Source organism: Oculina patagonica, chromosome 12, assembly GCF_052425735.1.
Source record: "Oculina patagonica isolate OP01 chromosome 12, crgOcupat, whole genome shotgun sequence".
NCBI lineage: Eukaryota > Metazoa > Cnidaria > Anthozoa > Scleractinia > Oculinidae > Oculina > Oculina patagonica.
The window spans coordinates 17,385,549-17,406,202 of record NC_135769.1 but is presented as its reverse complement, the minus strand read 5'-3'; the positions used below and the strand labels follow the sequence as shown (position 1 = coordinate 17,406,202).

Sequence of the window (20,654 nt, the reverse complement as noted above, 5' to 3'; positions counted from 1 at the left end):
ACTTCTCCTGTTCCTGTAGCCAGCTTGCTTCTAACCCTAACCCTAACCCTAGGTGGGTCGGTCCTGACGTCAGCAATGTCATGCTTCTGTGTCTTCCTCTGTCATTGGGTTTTCTGGCTCCATACGGTTAAGGGCCTTGCTGAATTGTTCTTTTTATCGGTCCTGCCTGTCTTCTTTGTTGGTGAGCATGTTTCCGTCTTTGTCCTTCACTGGCGCACTTTGTCTTGGTCTTTCACTGATTACTCAGTAACTTTGGTGAAGTCATACACTGCTTTCATGTGCTGACTCCTTGCAGCTTCCACTGCCTCTTGCGCGATGTTCTCTGGTAACTCTCTTTTGTCTTCCCGGATCTGTCTCTTCACCTCTCTGTCCTTCTTTTCGTATTCGTTCCTGTACCTCTTCTTTAACCTCTCTGACTTGGTCTCAACTCCCAGTACCTCTATTCAGTGTCATTGTATGCTTACTCTATGCATAATGGCATTCATGGACTTGATGTTGTCGCCGTCCACCTGTCTGTCGTTCATCCACTTTCAGTGCATGATACCAGTTTCTTCATGTAGAAGCGTCTCTTGATCTCCACATTTTATGTTGTCTATGTCGTACTTTGTCCATCGTTGCTCATTTCTCGGTGCTTTCTTCCGTTTTAGCTTCAAGGTGTTCTTCGCCAGTTAGTGGTCATTTGCAATGACTGTCCCTCTGTACACTCTGGTGTTTGGGACCAACGATTTGAACCTCTTGTTGATCAGCGTGTGTGGTCAATTTCAGTGTTCCTCGGTGTTACTGTCTGGTGAAACCCATGTCAGCTTACGGATCATCTTGTGTGGAAAGTGTGCGCCTGTAATGCTCAGCCATTCATAGCGCAAAACTTTTAAAGTCTCTCGCCATTCTCGTACCGTTCCCCTACACCGTGGCTGCCATTTCCTCGTGTGGTGTGTTCCCTCTCTACCGCTTCGGAATGTTCTGTAGCAATTGTCTTTGTCGGTTTCGTCTGAATCGTTGGTGGTGTGTTCAGAGTTAAATATTGTACTAATGATTCTCTCTTGGTTGGACACCAACTGACGAGTGATGCGTCTACGTTTCTCGACATGATGGTTACTCTCTGCATATAAGCATCATCATCCCTTCCATTGTACACAACAGTCTCATCAGTAATAAGTCGTGTCTTGCCAGATCCATTCCATCTACTCTTACTGACCCCCAATATCTCGATCTTTGCTCTTCTCATCTTCCAGGCGATCTAAACGGCTTTTCCAGCAGCGTGCATGGTTCTCACGTTCCAGTTACCAATAGCAAATTTTATCCTTGGGTTGACGAGCCTGCTTACGGTTAGCCAACATTTGTTGGTTAGGGTAACACGTATTTTGTCCTTTTGAGCCTTGGGAACCAGTGCCAACCGGGTCGAGTCAGCATCGCACTCACACGTGGGGCTTCCCTCAATCAGTTACTGTAAAACGTCTTAAAACTCATTTTGCATTTGCCAGGTTTACGAATTTTGCGAAAACGAACCTTCGGCGCGATGGCAAGGGGTACATGCCGTTTAGTATATTTTTTGTTCAATCTCGCAGATTTATTTGCAACTTTTGTCATTTGACGTGACGTCCGATACTATAAGACGTTTTCACTTTCGAGTGTCCCGAGTCAATTCAACCCCTGAGATTCAATAAAGCACACATGCTGTCTTTTTCTCTTTCATAGTTTAATTCTTTATGAACATGAATTGGGATTGTATTACATAATAATCATAAAAATAAAAATAATAACAATAAAGCTCTCCATCAACAATCTCCTATCTACATTCAAGATTTGTTAACGCACTACCAACCTTCAAGAACCCTCCGATCGTCACACTCTTCACGCCTTAACCCTGTCAAATTCCACCTTAAGTCGTATGGGTCTCGAGCTTTTGCTGTTTCGTCGCCTGAACTCTGGAACAGTCTACCTCTTTTTATCCGCTCATGTGACAATTTAAGTTCTTTTAAATCAAAACTCAAAACTTATCTTTTTAAAAAAACTTATTACTCTTAGCGATTTTTACTTTTTATTACTTTTAATGTACATTTTTAATTTTTAAGATTTATTCAGCTAATTTTAACGAATTTTTATAGATTTGTAAAGCGCCTAGAGCAGACCTGGATAGGCGCTATAAAAATGTTTTATTATTATTATTATTATTATTATTATTATTATTATTATTATTATTATTTTATGAGAATTGAATAAAGATCATTATTTTTATTTAATGATAATAATAATAATAATAATATTATTATTAATAATAATAATAATAATAATAATAATAATAATAATAATAATAATAATAACTAGTTTATATTTTAGATTTTTCAAACTCTGTTTTATTTGTTCCTCTCTCGCGTTGTCGCTAGTTTATTGGGACTACGTCGCTCACAAGAGTGGACTTGTGGCTAGTCAATTAATATTGTGCCTTAAATTTACTAATTTAACCCTTGATTATTAACTCGAACAGTTTAGTGACTGCAAGTGGAATCTTCTGTAAGTAACCTGACCCTTTGGTGGTACTCCCTACAATGGACTATACGGTGAGGCTCTACTTGAAACGGTCATTGAGGTATCAAAGATCTTTTAAAACATCTCAAACAGAGGCACCTAACCAGGGCTGTAACAAGACCTTTGCCATAGGCGAGGCAAGATCTTACTAGTTAGTTCTGGGGGCATGCCCTACAGAAAAATTTTGAAAGAGTGCTCTCGAACTCTTTCTTTGACACTTTTCATAAAGTATTTCTTGAGCTTGAGAAAAAAAAAACAATCTTGTTCAACTTGGGATCATTTTCCCAACAAAACTTATTTTGTTTTTAATTTTGGGTTAAAATCTAGCCAAGGCAAGCGCCTCGTCTTACCTCTTCCTAGTTACAGCCCTGCTAAAGGCGTTTTCATCCAAATATTTTGGGGTTACTCACATGAATAGTTTAGTGAAAGTTGCTCCATATTAGCTAGGGTATAGAAAAGGGATGCAACATCATTTTCTAAGGCAGGTATATGAAATAGTTACCTAGTTAGGGTTTGAACCTTGGAGCAAAGCCTCCCTGTATAAAATTCGATCAACAGTTGCATACCGCACATACGAGTCAAAAATTATGCCACTGCTTGCATGTGGCACTTTTCACCTCAAACTTTAAATATGTGGAGGTTATTTTTGGAATTTTACGGTACCTTTACTCTACAATTGCTACACCACCCACTTTCCCCCCCTTCAGACGTAATTATTATGGAACACTTTAAAAATATTTACAAAACAAGGAAAACTGTTCTTCTGTTCATTTCCAGGGAAAATCAGAAAACAGTGCCGGTAAAAATGATGCAAAGCCATAAATCCAAAATGAAGATAGCACTGGCACCACAAGCTCAGCTGTTATCCCAGGGGTAATAAAAGTAATAGCAATTGTGATCCAAATCCAGGAAAACCCTCGCACTGTGGCATTTAGCAGTGGAGTTGAGTACTTCAGATGATAAAGGCAAGCTGCCTGGCTCGCCAAACGTAGAATGGCCTAAAATAACAGTACAAAAATTAATAACCAGCTGTACTAACAGTAATTAAGTGTGTCAATCACAAAGTGGTGAGTCATTTGTTGAAAATGGAACAGGTATGTATCAATCAGGAGAAAGAGTACCAGTTGCTAACAAATAGGTCCTTTGCATGACCTGGTCACATGGTACAAAATCAGCTATGCTGCGCTGCAAAACAGGCAGTTGAACACTCCCACCAGACAAGCTTCACGTTCCGTTTTTTGGATTTCCCACTGGGTAACTTGGGGCCCAACATCGCTGACTGTGTACCATGTAATTAACCGGGTTGTGCAAAGGGCCTATTCCAGTCACCAGACTGAACCTGCCATTTTCAAGTTGCTATATTTTTATTTTATTTTATTTTATTTTATTTTTTTTTGCATTTAATGAATACTTTATTTACAACAAAGGCACTACATAAATACGATTAACAAATAACAAATAAGAAAGAGAAAAGAACTAAATGTCTGTGCACTCCCTCTATAGAAAATTGAAATTAACTAATATAATTCCTCGAGTTACAATGCATTACTTAAATTAACTTATTTATTAATTACTTTACTTAAATGAAGCCAAAATAAAGAAATGTTACAATTACAATGGTTGCTTTATGCCATTCATTACGTGACAACATTTGAGCTCATTACTCTCAAGTACCAAATACGACTCTTGTTCCCCGACTGGCAAAGTTGACAGGTTAATTCCCAGCAGGTGGTCAGATAGCACTAACAGTTTGTCATGCTTCTCCTTTTGGGAGGGGGGGGTCTCTCCACTAAGTAAAAGGGTTGACCCAAATAACAGCTGCAAAAGAAACTACCATTTTGATTTATAAATGCAGCTGGGTCAGGAGAGGCACTATAAGAGTAACAAAAAAATACTAAAAAATGCAAGAGCTCTGTCTGGCTTAAACCCAGATGCAGTTGTACATCTGCAACCTGATGTCTAAATGACTGGTCGTCTTCCGATCCTACAAAAGCATGAAAACATCTACCATTGCTTCCTGATCATGACTGTTGTTGTGTAATACAAGACATAGGAACATGTTACAATTCCCACCCTATAAGTGTACTCAGCGTTCAGCGTTTTTATTTGGAACAGTACGACTGTGGAACGGGCTGCCAGAAAGCAAGGATGCCTCTCTTGGTGTATTAATGAAATCAATAATATTATTTTAAAACCACTCATAAGAGAAGGCTGCTTGACAAAAATTATTTTTGAGCACTTCAATTTTGATGATGCATTTATATTATCATTAATTACTGAAAAGTTTTGGAGTGATAAATAGAGTATCATTAATTTATTATGACTTCACTATGCATGGCTATCAACAAAGTTAATTTGTACAGTAGAACTCACCACAATGAATATGCTGAAGATAAGCTTTAATGCTCCTCGTTTTTGTATTTCACCTTCAATTAAGGGTAATTCACCAAACAGTAAGGCAACAAATGGGAGAGACATGACGCAGCTAAAATTGAACATATAGAGTAGCTCTGCATATGAAGCCTGTAATAAAAATAGGACAGCAAACTTTAATAATCAGTTTTACACAATTCAACCGGCCATTTTTACCGAATGGTAATGAGGTTATGTTATTGGCCTCATTTTCTCACTCGAACACTCACTCACTCACTCGATTCTGATATCAAACCGCAATTAATTTGTCATTAAACGATAAACGTGCTGATGGAAAGGTCCTTTCGGTTTTCCCCTGCCTCCCTGCCCTTGTGTTCTGTTCATATATCTGGGGGGTGGGATAGAGGCCAAATGTTTGCTTGACAGAGATCAACATAATTCAAAATGGCGTGTCGGGCCGAGATAATATCAAAGGTAGTATTTCGTTCGCTCCACCCTCGATCAAAATACACCTTTGTAGACCTTAGAAATGAAGAGGAAATATGCAGAAAAATATTCAAGTGGAAAGAAATGGGCTTCAAAGCAAAGGTTGTTGAGCTGTTTGATCAGTTACATCAGTTCATTTGGACGACTAAGAATTGATGAGGTGCAGGAAGAATGCAGTATACCGATGAACGCTTTATGATCTGGGAGAAAAGGCAAGCGTTCCTCCTTCTATTGTATTATTGTACATACAAGACATACAGGACATATAAACACCACGAAAGCTTTTCGGTAAATGTCACATGACAAAGCTCATGCTTTTCGTATTGACGCGCATGCCGAGAAGTGCTGTTGTACATGTGTGAGAAAGCTCATGACAAAGGACGTTTTTCGTATGAAAGTGCTGAGAAGTGCTGTTATACACGCACATGACAAAGGATATTTTTTTCTTGCTGAGAAGTGCTGCTGTTCGTCTCTTTGCGGAGTAGATTTTGGTCTGTTAGTGATTTAAAGTATCAGTGTTAGGCCATCCCAATAAAATGTTTCGTTTCCCATCGCCCGACCGACCTATCTTTTTCAAAAAGTGAAAAAAAAATTCATTCCCAAGATCTCTCTCTTCCAGGAAACGAGGTTGATCAGTATTTGCAAAAGAAATTATCCTAAATGCGAAAGAGGATCAAAGGTTATCACACTTTATTCTAGTGGTTAAAAAAAAATTCGCTCTAGAAGCCGGAGAGCACGAGCAATCAATGAGCCATTCACGCAACTCCCATGTAGAAAAAAAAAAAAAAATTCTAAGAGGCAAATGAAGTGAGATTGTTACTTACTGATAGCAGGTACGAGATACATGCAATTTCCCTTGCCATGTTTCAGTTCATATCGCGGCACGTTTTTGTTTCGCGTCACGTCATCTCGTGTCACATCATCCATTTTCAGTGGTAAAAAAAATTGCTCTACGAAGCCCCAGAGCACAAACTATCAATTACCCATTCACGCAACTCCCATGAAAAAAAAGAAAACATTCAAAAAGGGAAATGAAGTGAGAATGTGATTTTAATACTGATAGCAGGTACAAAATACATGCGGTCTCGCTTGCCATGTGACGTGATTTAGTAAACGTTTCAGCTCACTGGAAAAACACGAGTTGCATAGCACGTTTCTGTTTTGCGTCACGTCATCTTGTATGTACAAAAATAGAGGCGAGCAGAAATACAAAGTGCTCACGCGCATCTTTTTCTCAAATTTCATCGGCTGCTCAAAAAATAATAACGGATCATAACGCTTGTCGCTCTCCGGTACGTATATTATATATGTGCTGGCAGAAAAGTAATTGAAAACGCAATTCGGCGCATCCAAGAGAGTAAAAAACATATTCAAAGGTTACACTTTATTTTGGTAGTGAAAATATAGAATTTGCGCTACGAAGCCGGAGAGCACAAAGCATCAGTGACCCACTGACGCAACTCGCATGAAAAAAAAGCATTTAAAGGCAAATGAAGTGAGACTGTTACATTATTGAACGCTTATTTGAAAAGAAAACGAAGGACGCCACTTCATCGAATTACCATGAGGTTGCTCGAAGAGCCTTTGATCTTTCTTTGGGAGGCGCAGTGGGCTAATGGTTAGCACGCCGGACTCAGGATCAAACGGCCTGGGTTCGAGCCTTGGCTAGGGTCCCTGTGTTGTGTTGTGCAAAATAATGCTGGGGGCGATGGACTAGCATCCCATTCAGGGGGGAGTAGAAATACTCCTAGCTGTTTAATGCTATCAAAAACAGGATGAGCTCCAGCAGTATGGGCCACTTGGCTTGAGGCTTTCCTTTCCTCTCTTTCTTTCAGGGTAGAGTCACATTTAAATGGCACACAGATGCTCATTGTCTCAGTTTAAGCAAGTAAGCTGTTACTTTGGTATTATCTTGAGTGTTCACATTGGAACAACAATATTTTTATTATCACTAAAATGAAGAATGCTGTCAGAATGAATAGAATGAATACCAAACAGAATGCCTGTTCTAATTCCTATTTCATATTAAAATACAAGAATGCCTTTTTCTATATCAAGGTTTACAGTGCATTCACAAGACCTGCATAGTGTCTTTTACATCCTTTTCTTTTCAATTATTAGTAATAAATTTTACAAATAACCTGCAAGCATAACACATACCTTTGGCAGAGATCGTTTCGCATGAACAATAAAGAAAGCCAAAGAAGCACCCATTATAATACCAAAAGCACCACGACTAAATGACATTCTGTAATGAGCATGTTCATCTTCAAATGTACAGAACAGAACCATGAGAAGTGAACTTGATGTGGTCACCAATATAATAATCTTGTCTGAGTAATAATGCTGATTGGTCACCCAAGATGCTATTAACACGATAGGAGGTGTCAATGCTAAGGCTACCTGCAACAAAGACATTAGAAAACTTTAATTAGCTATATTGGTCAGGAGTACTGCATAATGTGGTCCTTACTGGATGATTTTACAGATAATACAAGAACATCTCAGACCTTCCAACATTTAAAACCCCCAAATCTTGAGGTCCCAAATAGTTAGGTTCACAAAAATGTTTTAAAACAAAGGAATCTCAATGCTAACAAAACCTAGCAGTGTTCAAACTGCTGTAATTTAATAGTGCCATTTTCCCCTTTGGGACTTGAAACACCGATGAGAGTCTTCGACCTCTCGTAGTGCAATTTTTTAAAATAGCTCAGTTCAAATTCCCCAGTGAGAAGAAACGCAGACATTACAAATATTTAATCCTTCTTAATCAAGCTGATTTGTATTTGCAACTATTATTTTATAATTCGAGTTGATTTTAGGTCATATCTGATTGAGATTGTAATTCATTGTGGAAAATCGTGAGATTTTGAGGTTCAATCGTGAGACCGTGAGATGTCCTGAAACCGTGAGTCTCACAACCAAATTGTGAGAGTTGGAAGGTCTGACATCTTTTACGAGTTTTGTAGGATTTTTCCAATACTGTAGGAGTGAGAAAAATGCAAGAAATGAGAACAATGTCAACAAGTATAATTTGTTAGTCTATTTAATAAATTTATTATTCCAGTACACCTTACAGTCAGCATTCTGAGACCAGTTGTTCAAAGGATGGATAACGCTATGACCCCATTGACAGTATACAGTAATATAATTAACAATTATTCTATGAGCCCGCATTGGATACGACGTGGTAAATAGCCAATGAGGCGCAAAGCGCCAAGTTGGCTATAATGACTTGTATCCAACAAGGGCGAATAGAATAATTGTTTTATTAAACTCTTCTTTAAGTTTAAATCGACTGGACATTTCAGTTCGATGTAAATGAAGTGATAGTATGAGGGGGCGGGAAAATTTGTGGCGTGGTGTTCACTTTCTTCAGTTGAATGAAACACACGAGGAAAGCGAGTGAGAGAGTTTTCTTCCCAAGATTTTCATCCAATAATCTCCTCTAAAGTCGTCTATATATTCTGGAAATTGTGACATCAGTTAAGATTTACAGGATGGTCCGAAGCAAAAGCTTTTCTGGAAACTACACATCTTGTGCAAGTAGAACAAAGCAAGTGTTTACATTGTACTTGTAATTTACGGCTTCACGGCTGTCATCAAGACTGCTATATTATTTGAAGCGAAATTGACCTCAAAGTGGAACAGGTTTATTGAAGCATAAAAGAACAAGACCAAGATTAAAAGGTATTTAACTTTACAGAAGTGCTGAGCCTAATTTTATGACATACAATGAATGAAACTGTGTCAGTTTGCTGTTCTTTCGTAAATTATTTGCTGCTTTTCTACTTTATTCACTCGCTCTTGTATTGCATTTACAAGTATTATTAATTAAACTTTTTGCATCAATCCTTTTGTTTTGCGTAGTTAATTTTACTATGGCATTTCTGTGGTTTTGTAGGCACCGCTGATTATTTCTTGTTCATAAAGCTCGCCAAATTTGCTGTTTTCAACCATTTTTAGTGCAGAATGCACTATTGTGATAGTTTGGTGGGTTGGCGTTTGCTAAACCCCTAAACCACTAGACCGCTAACGCGGTGTAAACTTTTAATCACCAATTAATTAATTAATATCAATTAATTAATTATTTCTTGTGGAGGGGGTGCGGGTGGGGAGCACCTGACCGTACCCCTAGGTAAAACCTGGAGCACATCTACGTTACTTTCATATAAAGATTCTCAAAAGTACATATTTGTTTCAGAAAACTCTTTGCTCTCCTTGTGGTACTACTCGACGTTTTAGGGCAACGTACTTTACGCCAAACGCATGCGCAGTGTAGTCTACGTTTTTTGCTGGAACTCTCATGAACATCGCTTGTATTGCGTGTTTGTGGTAGGATTCCTGCAGACTTCGTGGCGCCAAGTGAAAACCGCAAATTAATTAAATTAGATTTTTAGACTTTTACAGCGCTTTCGTAAATAGGAATGCAAAAACTTGCACTGGGATTTTCGGCGTGAAACTCCTGATAACCAGGAAACAAACATCCTACCTGTATTGCGTTTTAAAAAAACCTTTCGAAAGAGATGTTTTTGACTAGATTTGCTCTTTACTTTTTGAGAAACGTCTTTCGTGCAGTTTAAACCGCAACTTAATTTAATTAAAGTTAAATAATTGGCTTTATTATTGAAAGAAAGACAAATGCCATCGATGTCGCCGTGAAACAAAAAAAGAGACAAATAAACAAAGGGTCACGTTACAGCATTTTCAAGGAAAACAACAAAAGTACATGTATCTTGTTACAAACGAACAGAAGAATCGTGTTACGTTTGCAAAGATTAGCGTAACAAAAACTCGGGAAGGAATACAAGTGGTGTTTCAACATCTAATTGCAAGTAAAATAAGGCAAATAAACACGAACATAAAACAATACTTTCAGTCGTCGACTCCATTGCATTCTGCACTGTCCTTTGAGTCTCTGAGTTCTGATGAAACTGTTGCTTCCCGCAGAAAAATTTTACCCTGAGCGGCACTTGCTGCACTCATTTCCCATATAAGGTCAAACATAGGTATACAAGCTGATAACCGGGATTCAGTGAACCAATCAGAAAGCTAGAAATGCAATATCCGAGGTTGAGAATTTAATAATATACCATAAGCTTCTTACTTCAAAGCTATTTTAAAATAATGACAAAAATTGGTACAAACCAGGTATGACTCAGAGCCGGCTGAAAGGCCAAATGGAGAGGTATTAAAATCCAGTCCAAAGGCAGTGACAACAGCAACATGTAGGAAAAGAAGAGGCCCAAAATAGCTCACTTGACTCCTGAAGCTAAACAGCAAAAGGAAAATATGACAAAAAATTATCATGATTAATAACAAGAAAGAAATTTACTGGGGTGAATTACAGTAAAGGTCCAAAAGGAATGACCCTTCTTCCTTCATAAGTTAGAAGGGGGGGGGGGCTACTTTCATTTATTTAACATGTACCATGTGTAGGCGGAGCCGTGTTATTAAAATCAAAAATGTTTTGAATACATGCAGAGATGAATTTGAGAAATCTTGTTCAAAAGAATTTGTATTACATCAGTACAAACTGCCTTGGGGAAAGGCTCATTTAATAATAATGATCAGTTTGGTACAGCTTGTGTTATCTGTTATTTCCACTGTTTGCTTTAATAACAAGTCATGTTTCAGGTCACTTCTTTTGGAGCATTAATTGTTACTTTTAGAGGGTCATGATCAGTATTTTTGGGATTTGCTAACAATCCCAAAATTTTATCTCTACTTTTGTAGGGTTGTTACCTCATTACTGTAGGAACTTTATGGTATCCTGACAAGCTTTTTCTGGGCTTTTTGTACTAGTTCCTGGGGGGGGGGCCCTCATTCTCGTCCCCAGAGCCTTGGGCATGAGGAACAAGTGGCTGTGGGGACACATGATTTGATTGGCTAGATTTTTTAAAAAGAGAATTTAAATCTAACCAATCAAATCAACCATTTTAAAACATAGGAATTTTAAAACAGCTGATTTGATTTGCAAGATTTAAATTTCCTTTGTTAAAGTTCTAGTCAATCAAATCATGGGTCCCCAGAGCCACTTGTTCCTTGTGCCCCAGGTTCTGCCAGCTAAGAGGCTCTGGGGAAGAGAATGTTGGGGGGGGGGGGGGGTACTCAAACATACTCTTCCTGTACCTTTCTCTCCCAGTTTCCACCCCCTTGTGATGTCTCTTTGCCAAAAATTATGCAATGTTGGTAATTTTCTTCTTATTTCCCCCAAGTCTTTTAGAATAACAATACAATATAGTACAATAGTTTATTTACCCACATAACACAGAGAAGCAATGAGGCTCGTTAAAATGTGCATGTGAAAAAATATGATAATAATACTGATTATAATTTACATACAATGACAAGAGTAGCTAAAATGACATAAAAATTAAAACAAACTATTTACAATATAATAATACAATAATAAAAGATATAAAGGATTAAAAATTTCATCTATTAGTATTTAAATAAAAATAAAATAAATTGACATTATTTGACAAGGGTTGCACTTAACAGTCTTGTGACTGACAAACCCACGGCCCTCAGATTAATGAGAGAATTAATATTTAGAAGTGTTGGGGTACTTTCCATTCGATCATAAATTCCGACTTCGTAACAGGAGCGATTGGTACAAATTTTCCCTAAATCCCATAATCCTGAAGGTTTTTTTTGGCTTACCCTGATCCCGACCATTTATTTTTTCTTAATTCCTTGCCTCAACACTAAAAGCCCGTGCAGTACTCCCTATAATGACCTATTCTTCAGGTGTAGCAAAGGGTAGGGTTTTCACAAGTTTAAGTATATGAAAGGGAATTTTCAGAATTTTGTCATCGAGGTAATTTAAAAGGGCCTTCCATTGAAATATTTCAAACAGACACACCTAATGGCTGCATCATTTTAATTTTTTAAGTGCTACATAAAATTGACAGGAAGACTTCCTGTTTTAGGTATAAGTAATATCATTTAGGTATATGAAAAGGATACCTTTTTAAAAAAAAAAAAGGTTTATGAAAGGGGTACCTTTTCTGTCAAAATGGTACATAAAAGAGTAAGGGGTTGGACCTCGGGGCGGAGCCTCCTCCCCATACAAAACTTTGTTGAGTGCCCCCCCCCCCCCCCCCCCCCGGGGATAAAAAGACTTGCAGTGGGTGTTGCACTCGGCACTGGTCTTGAAGTCTTTGGTCACCGACAATAAGCTGTAAGCTTATTTCTTTTTTCCCATGTAACTGGCACACATGGAAATACAGGTAACTCATGTAAGTCATAATAAATGCTTTGTGCAGCTTTTTGCGGTGTTCACGAAGATCACAACTTGATTTTCTATGCAACCACATTATTTTTTGTCACCGGAGTCCTGAATCTCGCCTTGTAAAATCGCCAATTCATGTGTCCAGTTCATTATTTCAACCCCAAATCTCGCTCCCTTTTCCATCAAAAATCCTGAATCTTGGCCTTCAAATAAGTCAAATCTTGGATCCTGTAGAACTTATTGTGGATCCCCTATGTTTTCTAACTGTTGCGGAAATTGAATTCTAGAATAACAGGTCAACATCAAGGCAGAAAAGTTTTGACAATTTGATTGATTCAAGTCAATTTGTTAATTATAAGTGCTATAGTCAAATCGTCTCACTTTGGGTGTATCAGACAACCTTCCCATTCCAAATTAAAACTTGGTATTTCCAACTGCATACCAGTCCTCCTGAGATTAAAGTAGGGCTGCAACGATACACCGGTGCACCGGTGAATCGCGATATTTTTTGTCAAGATACGAATATCGGTATTTGAACAAAATATTGCAGTATCGTGAAACAATAAAATATTCCTCAGCAACTTTCAGAAATTACTGTTTTTACTGTTTTTTAACCCAAGTCAAAGCCCTCAATAGCGATTTGTTAACCTGTGGGACAAGGAAGTTCCATTCTGCTTCACTTCCGATCACATATTCTTTAAAGATGCGACAATTAGTTGTCGACTGACACAGCCTTGTGTGCCCACAAACAAAAACATGCGGTTCCTGAAAAATTCACTTTGCAAATAAGTTTCGCTGCTGATACAGTGGAAAAAACTGAGTTACCAACAGAAATTAGTAAAATTATAACACTTGTCAGTTTTATGTAATGTTGTATCGTATCGTGTATCGTATCGTGGCACTTGTATCGAGGTACGTATCGTATTGTGAGAAAATGTATCGTTGCAGCCCTAGATTAAAGCCAACTAACGGTTAGTGATGATATGCAAATACCGTTGGTGTTGGCGGGCCACCCTATTTATTTGTGACTGTGGTGAGACAGTGTTTTATCAGGATATCCAAACACCAAGAAGAGAGTTGAAAATATGACGCGCAGCGGAGTATTTTTTGATGAAATTAGAGGTTTTTGGATAGCCGATGAAACACTGTCTTGAGTGTTTAAGAGGAAATCCGCCAGGACTTCGAGTAGTTATTGGACAAAATTATGTACCAAAACTATTTACACCTGATTGCAAGCTTTTGCATTACTGCTTCAAATATCTTATCGAAAGAAATCTTTTCTACAACACCAAACATCGAAAACTAATTTCGAAGTTCCACTGAATTCCCATGAATTGCTTAAAAGATGTGAGCTTTTGCCCATAGCTTGTGAACTTTGAATATCATTTTCTCAGACTCTGATAAGAAATTGTTGTACCAGAATTATTTCCACCTTATTGCAAACTTTTTTGTTACTGCTTCAAATATCTTATCAAAAGAAATCTTTTCTAACAACACCAAACATCGAAAACAAATTTCGAAGTTCCGCTGAATTCCACTGAATCGCTTAAGACGAATTTCCAAAATGGCTACACGTGAGATTTTGCCTATACCTTGTGAACTTTGAAATTCATTTTCTCAGACTCTGATAAGAAATTGTTGTTGGTGTATATCACGGATAATTACTTACATCTTTATCTTTTATTAAGGGTAGGAAATAACGCAATAGGATTTAAATTATTCTGGTACTTGATTTTTGTCCAACTTTAATATTTAAATATTACTCGACTTCCTAGTGGATTCCATCTTAATATATCTTCTCAATCAAAACTAAAACTATGGAGTAAATGGAAAAATAAAATCGTAAAAATCTATGCCAATAAAGACTGGGTATCCAAATCTCCTTAACGGTTATGATTTTCTTTGTTTTAATTTGATGATGGTATTAATGAGTTTGAGAATTAGGACTGTTCAAGATCTTCAAGCCCTTACCAAAGATCCTTTAAAAGGATATTTTGGTAGATTCTTTGGATCTTGAAAGATTTCTTGACATGCCATTAACCATGATTTGATTAAAAAAATAGGCCTTAAATCATAACCATGATTGTTTTTGTTCTCTTCTATGAAATTGAGCAAGATGTCAAATCAGATGGGGTGTGCTTCCTGATATTCATTGTCCAATCTGTAATGCATGATGTGTTTGACGTAAGAGTTTGTAACAATAATAATCGTTCGGTTAAAAGCACAAATATATTGGCCTTTGGCCTTATTGTCTATTAAACATGTCGTAGAAATTAATCACAGGTGTATTAAATAAACAAACCACTTTCTGGCTTGCTGATTTGCTGAAGGATAATGATGGGGCGTGCTGCTTGATATTAATTGTCTAATTTCGTATCGCATGATGTATTTGACGTGAGTGTTAGTGACAATTATATTGGCTCTTGGACGCTGAATATTTGTCGCAGAAATTAATCAAAGGTGTTTAAGATAAACAAATTTCTGGTTTGCTGATATGTTGGGGAATAATGCTGGGGCATGCTGCCTAATAATGTTGCCCAATTTTGTCCGCATGATGTGTTTGACGTGAGCGTATGTAACGGTTATTAGAGGGTAAAAAGCATGAATATTGGACTTTGGACAATAATGAAATATTGTTCTGGTAAACATGTTGTAGAAGTTAATCAGAGGTGTAAAAAATTAAACAAACCCCTTTTATGGCTGATATGCTGGAGGATAAGGCCCTTGCTGCCCTTGGTTAAAAGATTTTCCTCCAAATTTCAGTTGCCTTCGAAGCATCGTCTCTCTGCCAACTGTTCAATTTTTTGGACAATCTGTCGGCCTGGGGCATTATCCTGCAATTATATCAGTCTGACCAAGGGCTTATCAACTTGAGGGCAAAATGACCTACATTCATATCAAATAATAGCAATAATGACATCTTCAGTCCATAAAAATAGTCATATACTTAAAACAACATGACTCCAAACTGTCATCGACTACATGTGTACCCGGCAAGATGAATTGTGGATTATTGCTAATGGATAAAAATCAATAATATTTTTTCTGTAAGTTCGATTGTTATTAATCAATATCGAGTGCTATCGAATTTTATACCATGCCATAGAAAATACAGCCAATCAGAATACAGGAAAGCCGTTGTATATTCGACGGTATTCAACCCAACCTTCCCATCGTGCGCTGCGATTGTATTCTCGACGAAATTTAGTAAGCGTATTTTCTATGGCATGGTATAAAATAGTTATACAACACTTTCTCGTGGTATACATATAGATTACTTCATAGAAAGTGCAACGTACGGATTTTTCGAAATAAAACAACGAGAGCAGCACAGAGTTTCAAAGTTTTGCAACGAGTAATAAAAATCCGTTCAAACACTTTCTATGCTGTAATTTGTTTATTATATATATAACGAGAATTCAAGCATTGTAAAGTTTACGCGATTTTTCATGTCAAGTAATACATAAACCTTTGACATATTACAGTTTGACCTAGCGGTAGGAAAAACAAAGCAGGCAAATGCACATCGCTTTTCAAGCGAAACCACTTTTAATCAAATAAGAAAAATTACTGCCAACAAAATCTTCTGCAAAAACTTTATTTAATTAAACACATTGCGTTACTTTTTGAAAGCAAAAGTTTTGGTATCGCATCGAGGAAGCGTCGCCACAAGCGAATCAACTAAACACGCAGGCGAATTTTGAACAAAATTGCGATATTACATACAAGGAGTCAGTTAATTAGGCAATAATTGCGACGCAAATCCACATTCAAAAATGCAATCTACTTTACCATGGTGTTCCCGAGGGTGCTAGTGCTTGAATATTCTTAGAAAGTCCGCGGATGTGTTGTAAGTTTTGAAGAAATTCTTGTCTTCGCTTTCACGTATCGACACTTCGCTTGTCTTCGCTCCGCCTTTGAAGAATGATTTTTATTGTTATAATCTCATTACTGTATTCTTTCGGTTTTGCTTAGCGAGTTCCTGTTTGCTTGCCTTTCCATAAAGTACTCTAAAGACAAAGTTTTTTAAAGGAACAAACCGTGTAGCCATATTTTCAAAGCATAAACTGCCGTAGGGAACAAACTTGCCGCTCGCTGTTTGCTCAACCTCGTTGGAAACCATTTGAGTTCTCGTGCTTTGATTGGTTGGGTCGTTCCACTCTAGATGCTGATTGGTTATATTTTTCACATGTGAAGAAAGCTATACGCGAAGCTGATTGGACGTATCGCTTTTCTCACATGTGAAATATAGCAAATATAGAAATCTATTTGGGAGATTTATTGCCCAAAATTCTCGCTATATATGTGATAATATGGAATATCCCACTTGTCACTTGTATTTTCTTGGTATACACACTCGCCTAAAGGCTCGTGTGTATACCGAGAAAATACAAGTGACTCGTGGGATATTCCATAGTATACCACTCGAAAGCGTTGCATAACTAGTATGTATCGAATGATTTTCGATATCGATTTCTATTGATTAATTACTACGCCTGTTGTGTTGTTTGGCGTTTGCGTGACCTTGCCGTTCTGCCGTTATTAAATGTGAACCAGGCGTTAGAGATTTGTTATTCTTCATAAATAATACATAAAATACGAGAAATATTGCCCGATGATTCAATTGTTATTAAGCTTGCTCTTCTAAAGCAGCGTAATTTTAGGTCAAGTCTTCCAGGTGGCAGGGTTTTCTACAGTGAAGGTCTTCCCTCTTTCCCTAATAATATCCAAGAACTTTAAGCTTATATTTCACGTACCTTCGGACTCGTTTTCTTCCCCAAAATCTGAAGAACAGAGCAATAACACAACTTTCCAACCAGTAGAAAACGATAGATGCTTGGCAGTTTTCGAAGAGTTTAAAGTGAAAAATGTTCTCCACAATTAAAACAACCGCAAACAGCAACGTCCATACAAACGTATATACGCTACTGTGCTCTTTGAGACCCTTTTTGTGCGCCAAATTTTCGTCACTGTCTGCGGCCGTCGAAATGTCATGGACGGCGAACCCGCCGTTCGCGAAAATATCGCGGCGAGAATCCTTATGATACTCGCGATGTGTACGTTCTTGCATTCTCTCGTATAGCTCCATTCCGTATACGACTTAAGTAACAACGTATCGAGTCCGGCAGTTGTAGGTCAATAAGTTTTCCATGAGTAAGCAAGGAAAAATCAGGTGATAATAGGTTCTCGTTGTATTAAAACATCACAAACATGTGCAAATTCACGTTCTTCGCACAATGCGAAGTCCGAGTAGTCCTGGGCACTAATTCGTGGGGTTTCGCTGGAATTAAGTGATATTTTCTCTCACGATTGAGTTTTGCGCACGCTCTGATTGGCTAAAATTTATGTTTTATCCCAATTTGTGCAAAAACTGTGAAATCTTGTGCGAAACTTTCTTATGAAAAAGCTGGCTATACGAACAATAAGCATTGTGTTTTGTATGGATATGACGTCAGAGCAGTAAGATCACGCCACTCTCACCAGAGACCAAACTTTTAATTGAAAATTTAATTTACGTAAATCATTAAAGACTTCCTTAAACGTTGCTATTGCCATTTCTCGTTTTCCTACAGTGTTTCATTACGATTTAACGAACCTTAAAATATTTAAAAGAGAAGACAGTTTGAAAGAGAAGGAATGTCTCGGACTGATGCATACGATTGACTGATCGATGGTGCGCAACGCTAGTGGATTCCGCAAAAAAAAAATAAACCTGCGTCATTGAGGTATTCGTTCTTCGTCAAGTAAACAACCCGAATCACACCAAAATATGGAGAGTGTACGAACACGAAAGAAAGGAACACGTCGAACAATCTTCGCCATAACACTCATTCCGATCTTAACTGTGGTGATTTTTCTCGTTGTGTGGAGACCGCTCTTTCTTCCATATTTCTTCAGATACACGAGGTTGATTATTTCAGAAGCTACGAATTATGAGCAGAGGCTTGAGGAGAACAAACTAGAGCTGGCTCACAAGGAATGGAGAATGTATCAAATTGAAAGTCGTTTTGGCCAAGATTGGTGCAGAGAGAACGTGAAATCTAAAAGCGACGTTACATGGCTGACCATCGTGGTCGACGAGAATTTTGCCTCTGCTGCGTTGGTTCTTGGTCACTCCATTCGCACATTTTCTTGCCAGAAGAACATGATCGCGTTAATTTCGGAAACAGTGAGCGAGGCTACACGGAAAGCACTGCAGAGCGTTGGTTGGAACACTCGTTTGGTTGAAGAAATGGACTGTAACTGGCTAGATGCTAAATTGGGAGGTGACCGCAACAGTGGGTGGCTTGGGAAGCCACTTGGATACAGAATAAAGGGAACACACACTCGATTCCACGCCTGGAACTACACAGAATTTTCCAAAATCATTTATGTTGATGCTGATTACATGTTGATGACAAACATTGATCAACTGTTCGACATTCCATATGACTTCGCTGCTGCACCCTCCTCAAGACCCGGTGTGGTAAACCCAGCCTTCAATGCAGGATTTCTGGTATTCAGACCAGATGCGAAGTACTACCAAGAAATTATGAACCTGTGGCTGGAAACAACACGAATAGATACTTGTCCTGATGATCAGGTTTTGCTGTGGCATTATTATGCTGATGCTGGTAACTGGAAGGCACTACCCTTTTCATTCAATGTCAGACTTATTATCTACAGACCTCTGAACTCTTTCCATTTTGCTGTAGCTCCACACTACCATCCACCTAAGCCATGGTCTGCAAAATGTAGACCAAGCAGAAAAGAAGCCAGAGATTATGACAGACCAATTCTAGTTGCTGATGATATGATATATATTTTCTGGAAGAATTTATATGAACTGCTAAAGAAGTATAATTTAGAGAACTGGTGGAGATCTACAAAGTTGTTTCGACCAGCCCAGGAGTTTGGCTCTGTTCCTTATGCTGACTGTAACGACCACATGAAGGATGATTGAAATGTAGGAAGACGAAAGAAGTTTGAGGTCTCGTGTAGCTTTTGTAGTATTGTCCCAACATCCTTTTTGACATCCATTTGAACTTAAAATTTTGAACACGGTTTTTGCCATGCTTGCGCTCTCAAAGACTCTAAAGACGGAAAAGAAGGTCTGTGTTTTTGTCGGTCGATTTGTGATCGTTTTTCCTTGTAAATAAGGTTTTCAAGAACAAGCAGAATGAAAGATATTCTATATTGTTAATATCAGTTGTTAGTGAAAGCAAAAAACTTGTTCTAATATTGTGTTTCTTTGTCACTATTTTTTTTGTGAGTTTCGATTATCTTCAAATTGCTTCGCTTCTACTAGAGAGCGTAGAAAAAATGTTATTTTCACAGTGGTCAGCAACAACAACCGATGATTTGTAACATGAATTTGAATTGTACTTTAATTATTTACAGCATGTTTATCTAAACTAGAAAATGGCAACTGGGCATCTAAAATAACTCTTAGAGCTATAACTAAGAGAGACAATAGAATTAAAAAGCAAAGAAAAAGTTTACAAATCAGAGCGTTAAGAGGTTTGTAAATACAACAGACTATTGTAGTAAAAGATACAGGAAGGCAAAATGAAATATTACAGAATAAGCTGACAAGATTGATAGACTAGTGTCAATTTCATTCCAATATTTTCGTTCAATAAATCCGTTAAATATCGACTTTTTTCATAATCTGTGCGAATGGTTGGTAAACAAAAATAAGACCTGGATGTAAAGGATTCGAAAATCCCTAGAAGACTACCAAATCGAAAGTCGATGCATAACATTAAAGGTTTAGAGTCAAATGAGATTGTGAAGGTCTACTAATTAGAGGCCTACTCTGGGACCTTAGCTCGCCCTAACTCGCCTAAACTCGCCCTAACTCGCAACTTGAGATTATGGTCAAATTTCCTTAACTCGCCTTAACTCGCCTAAACTCGCGTTATCTCGCACAAACTCACTCAATCTCACCGAATAAGCAAAATACCAATTTAATTATTTCATCCTGTTTTCAGTGTTATTTCAAAATTAATCCATAATGGGAAGTTGTAAAAGAGAATGAATTTTGAAAGTG

The 20,654-nt window shown here is 37.8% G+C and overlaps 2 protein-coding genes across 3 annotated transcripts in view; one reads left to right on the top strand and one right to left on the bottom strand.

The window, feature by feature from the left end:
• Window positions 1-1,679: 1,679 nt before the first annotated feature.
• The window catches only part of LOC144632462 (uncharacterized), a 39,037-nt gene continuing 20,062 nt past the window's right edge, over window positions 1,680-20,654 (bottom strand). The window contains exons 1-5 of one of the 2 annotated variants that reach the window (XM_078491120.1): window positions 17,380-17,859; window positions 10,534-10,657; window positions 7,546-7,788; window positions 4,900-5,049; window positions 1,680-3,524 (exon numbers count right to left, since the gene is read on the bottom strand). In XM_078491120.1, the coding sequence (XP_078347246.1) occupies window positions 3,294-3,524; window positions 4,900-5,049; window positions 7,546-7,788; window positions 10,534-10,657; window positions 17,380-17,711 (1,080 nt within the window). In that variant the 5' untranslated portion in view covers window positions 17,712-17,859 and the 3' untranslated portion in view covers window positions 1,680-3,293. Of the gene's footprint in view, window positions 3,525-4,899; window positions 5,050-7,545; window positions 7,789-10,533; window positions 10,658-17,379; window positions 17,860-20,654 lie in introns of those variants that run through there. The other variant, XM_078491121.1, reaches the window with a different exon arrangement.
• LOC144632452 (glycogenin-1-like) lies at window positions 18,168-20,171 on the top strand. The gene has a single exon (XM_078491108.1). The coding sequence runs from the start codon at window positions 18,393-18,395 to the stop codon at window positions 19,563-19,565; it is 1,173 nt and encodes a 390-aa protein (XP_078347234.1). The 5' UTR covers window positions 18,168-18,392; the 3' UTR covers window positions 19,566-20,171.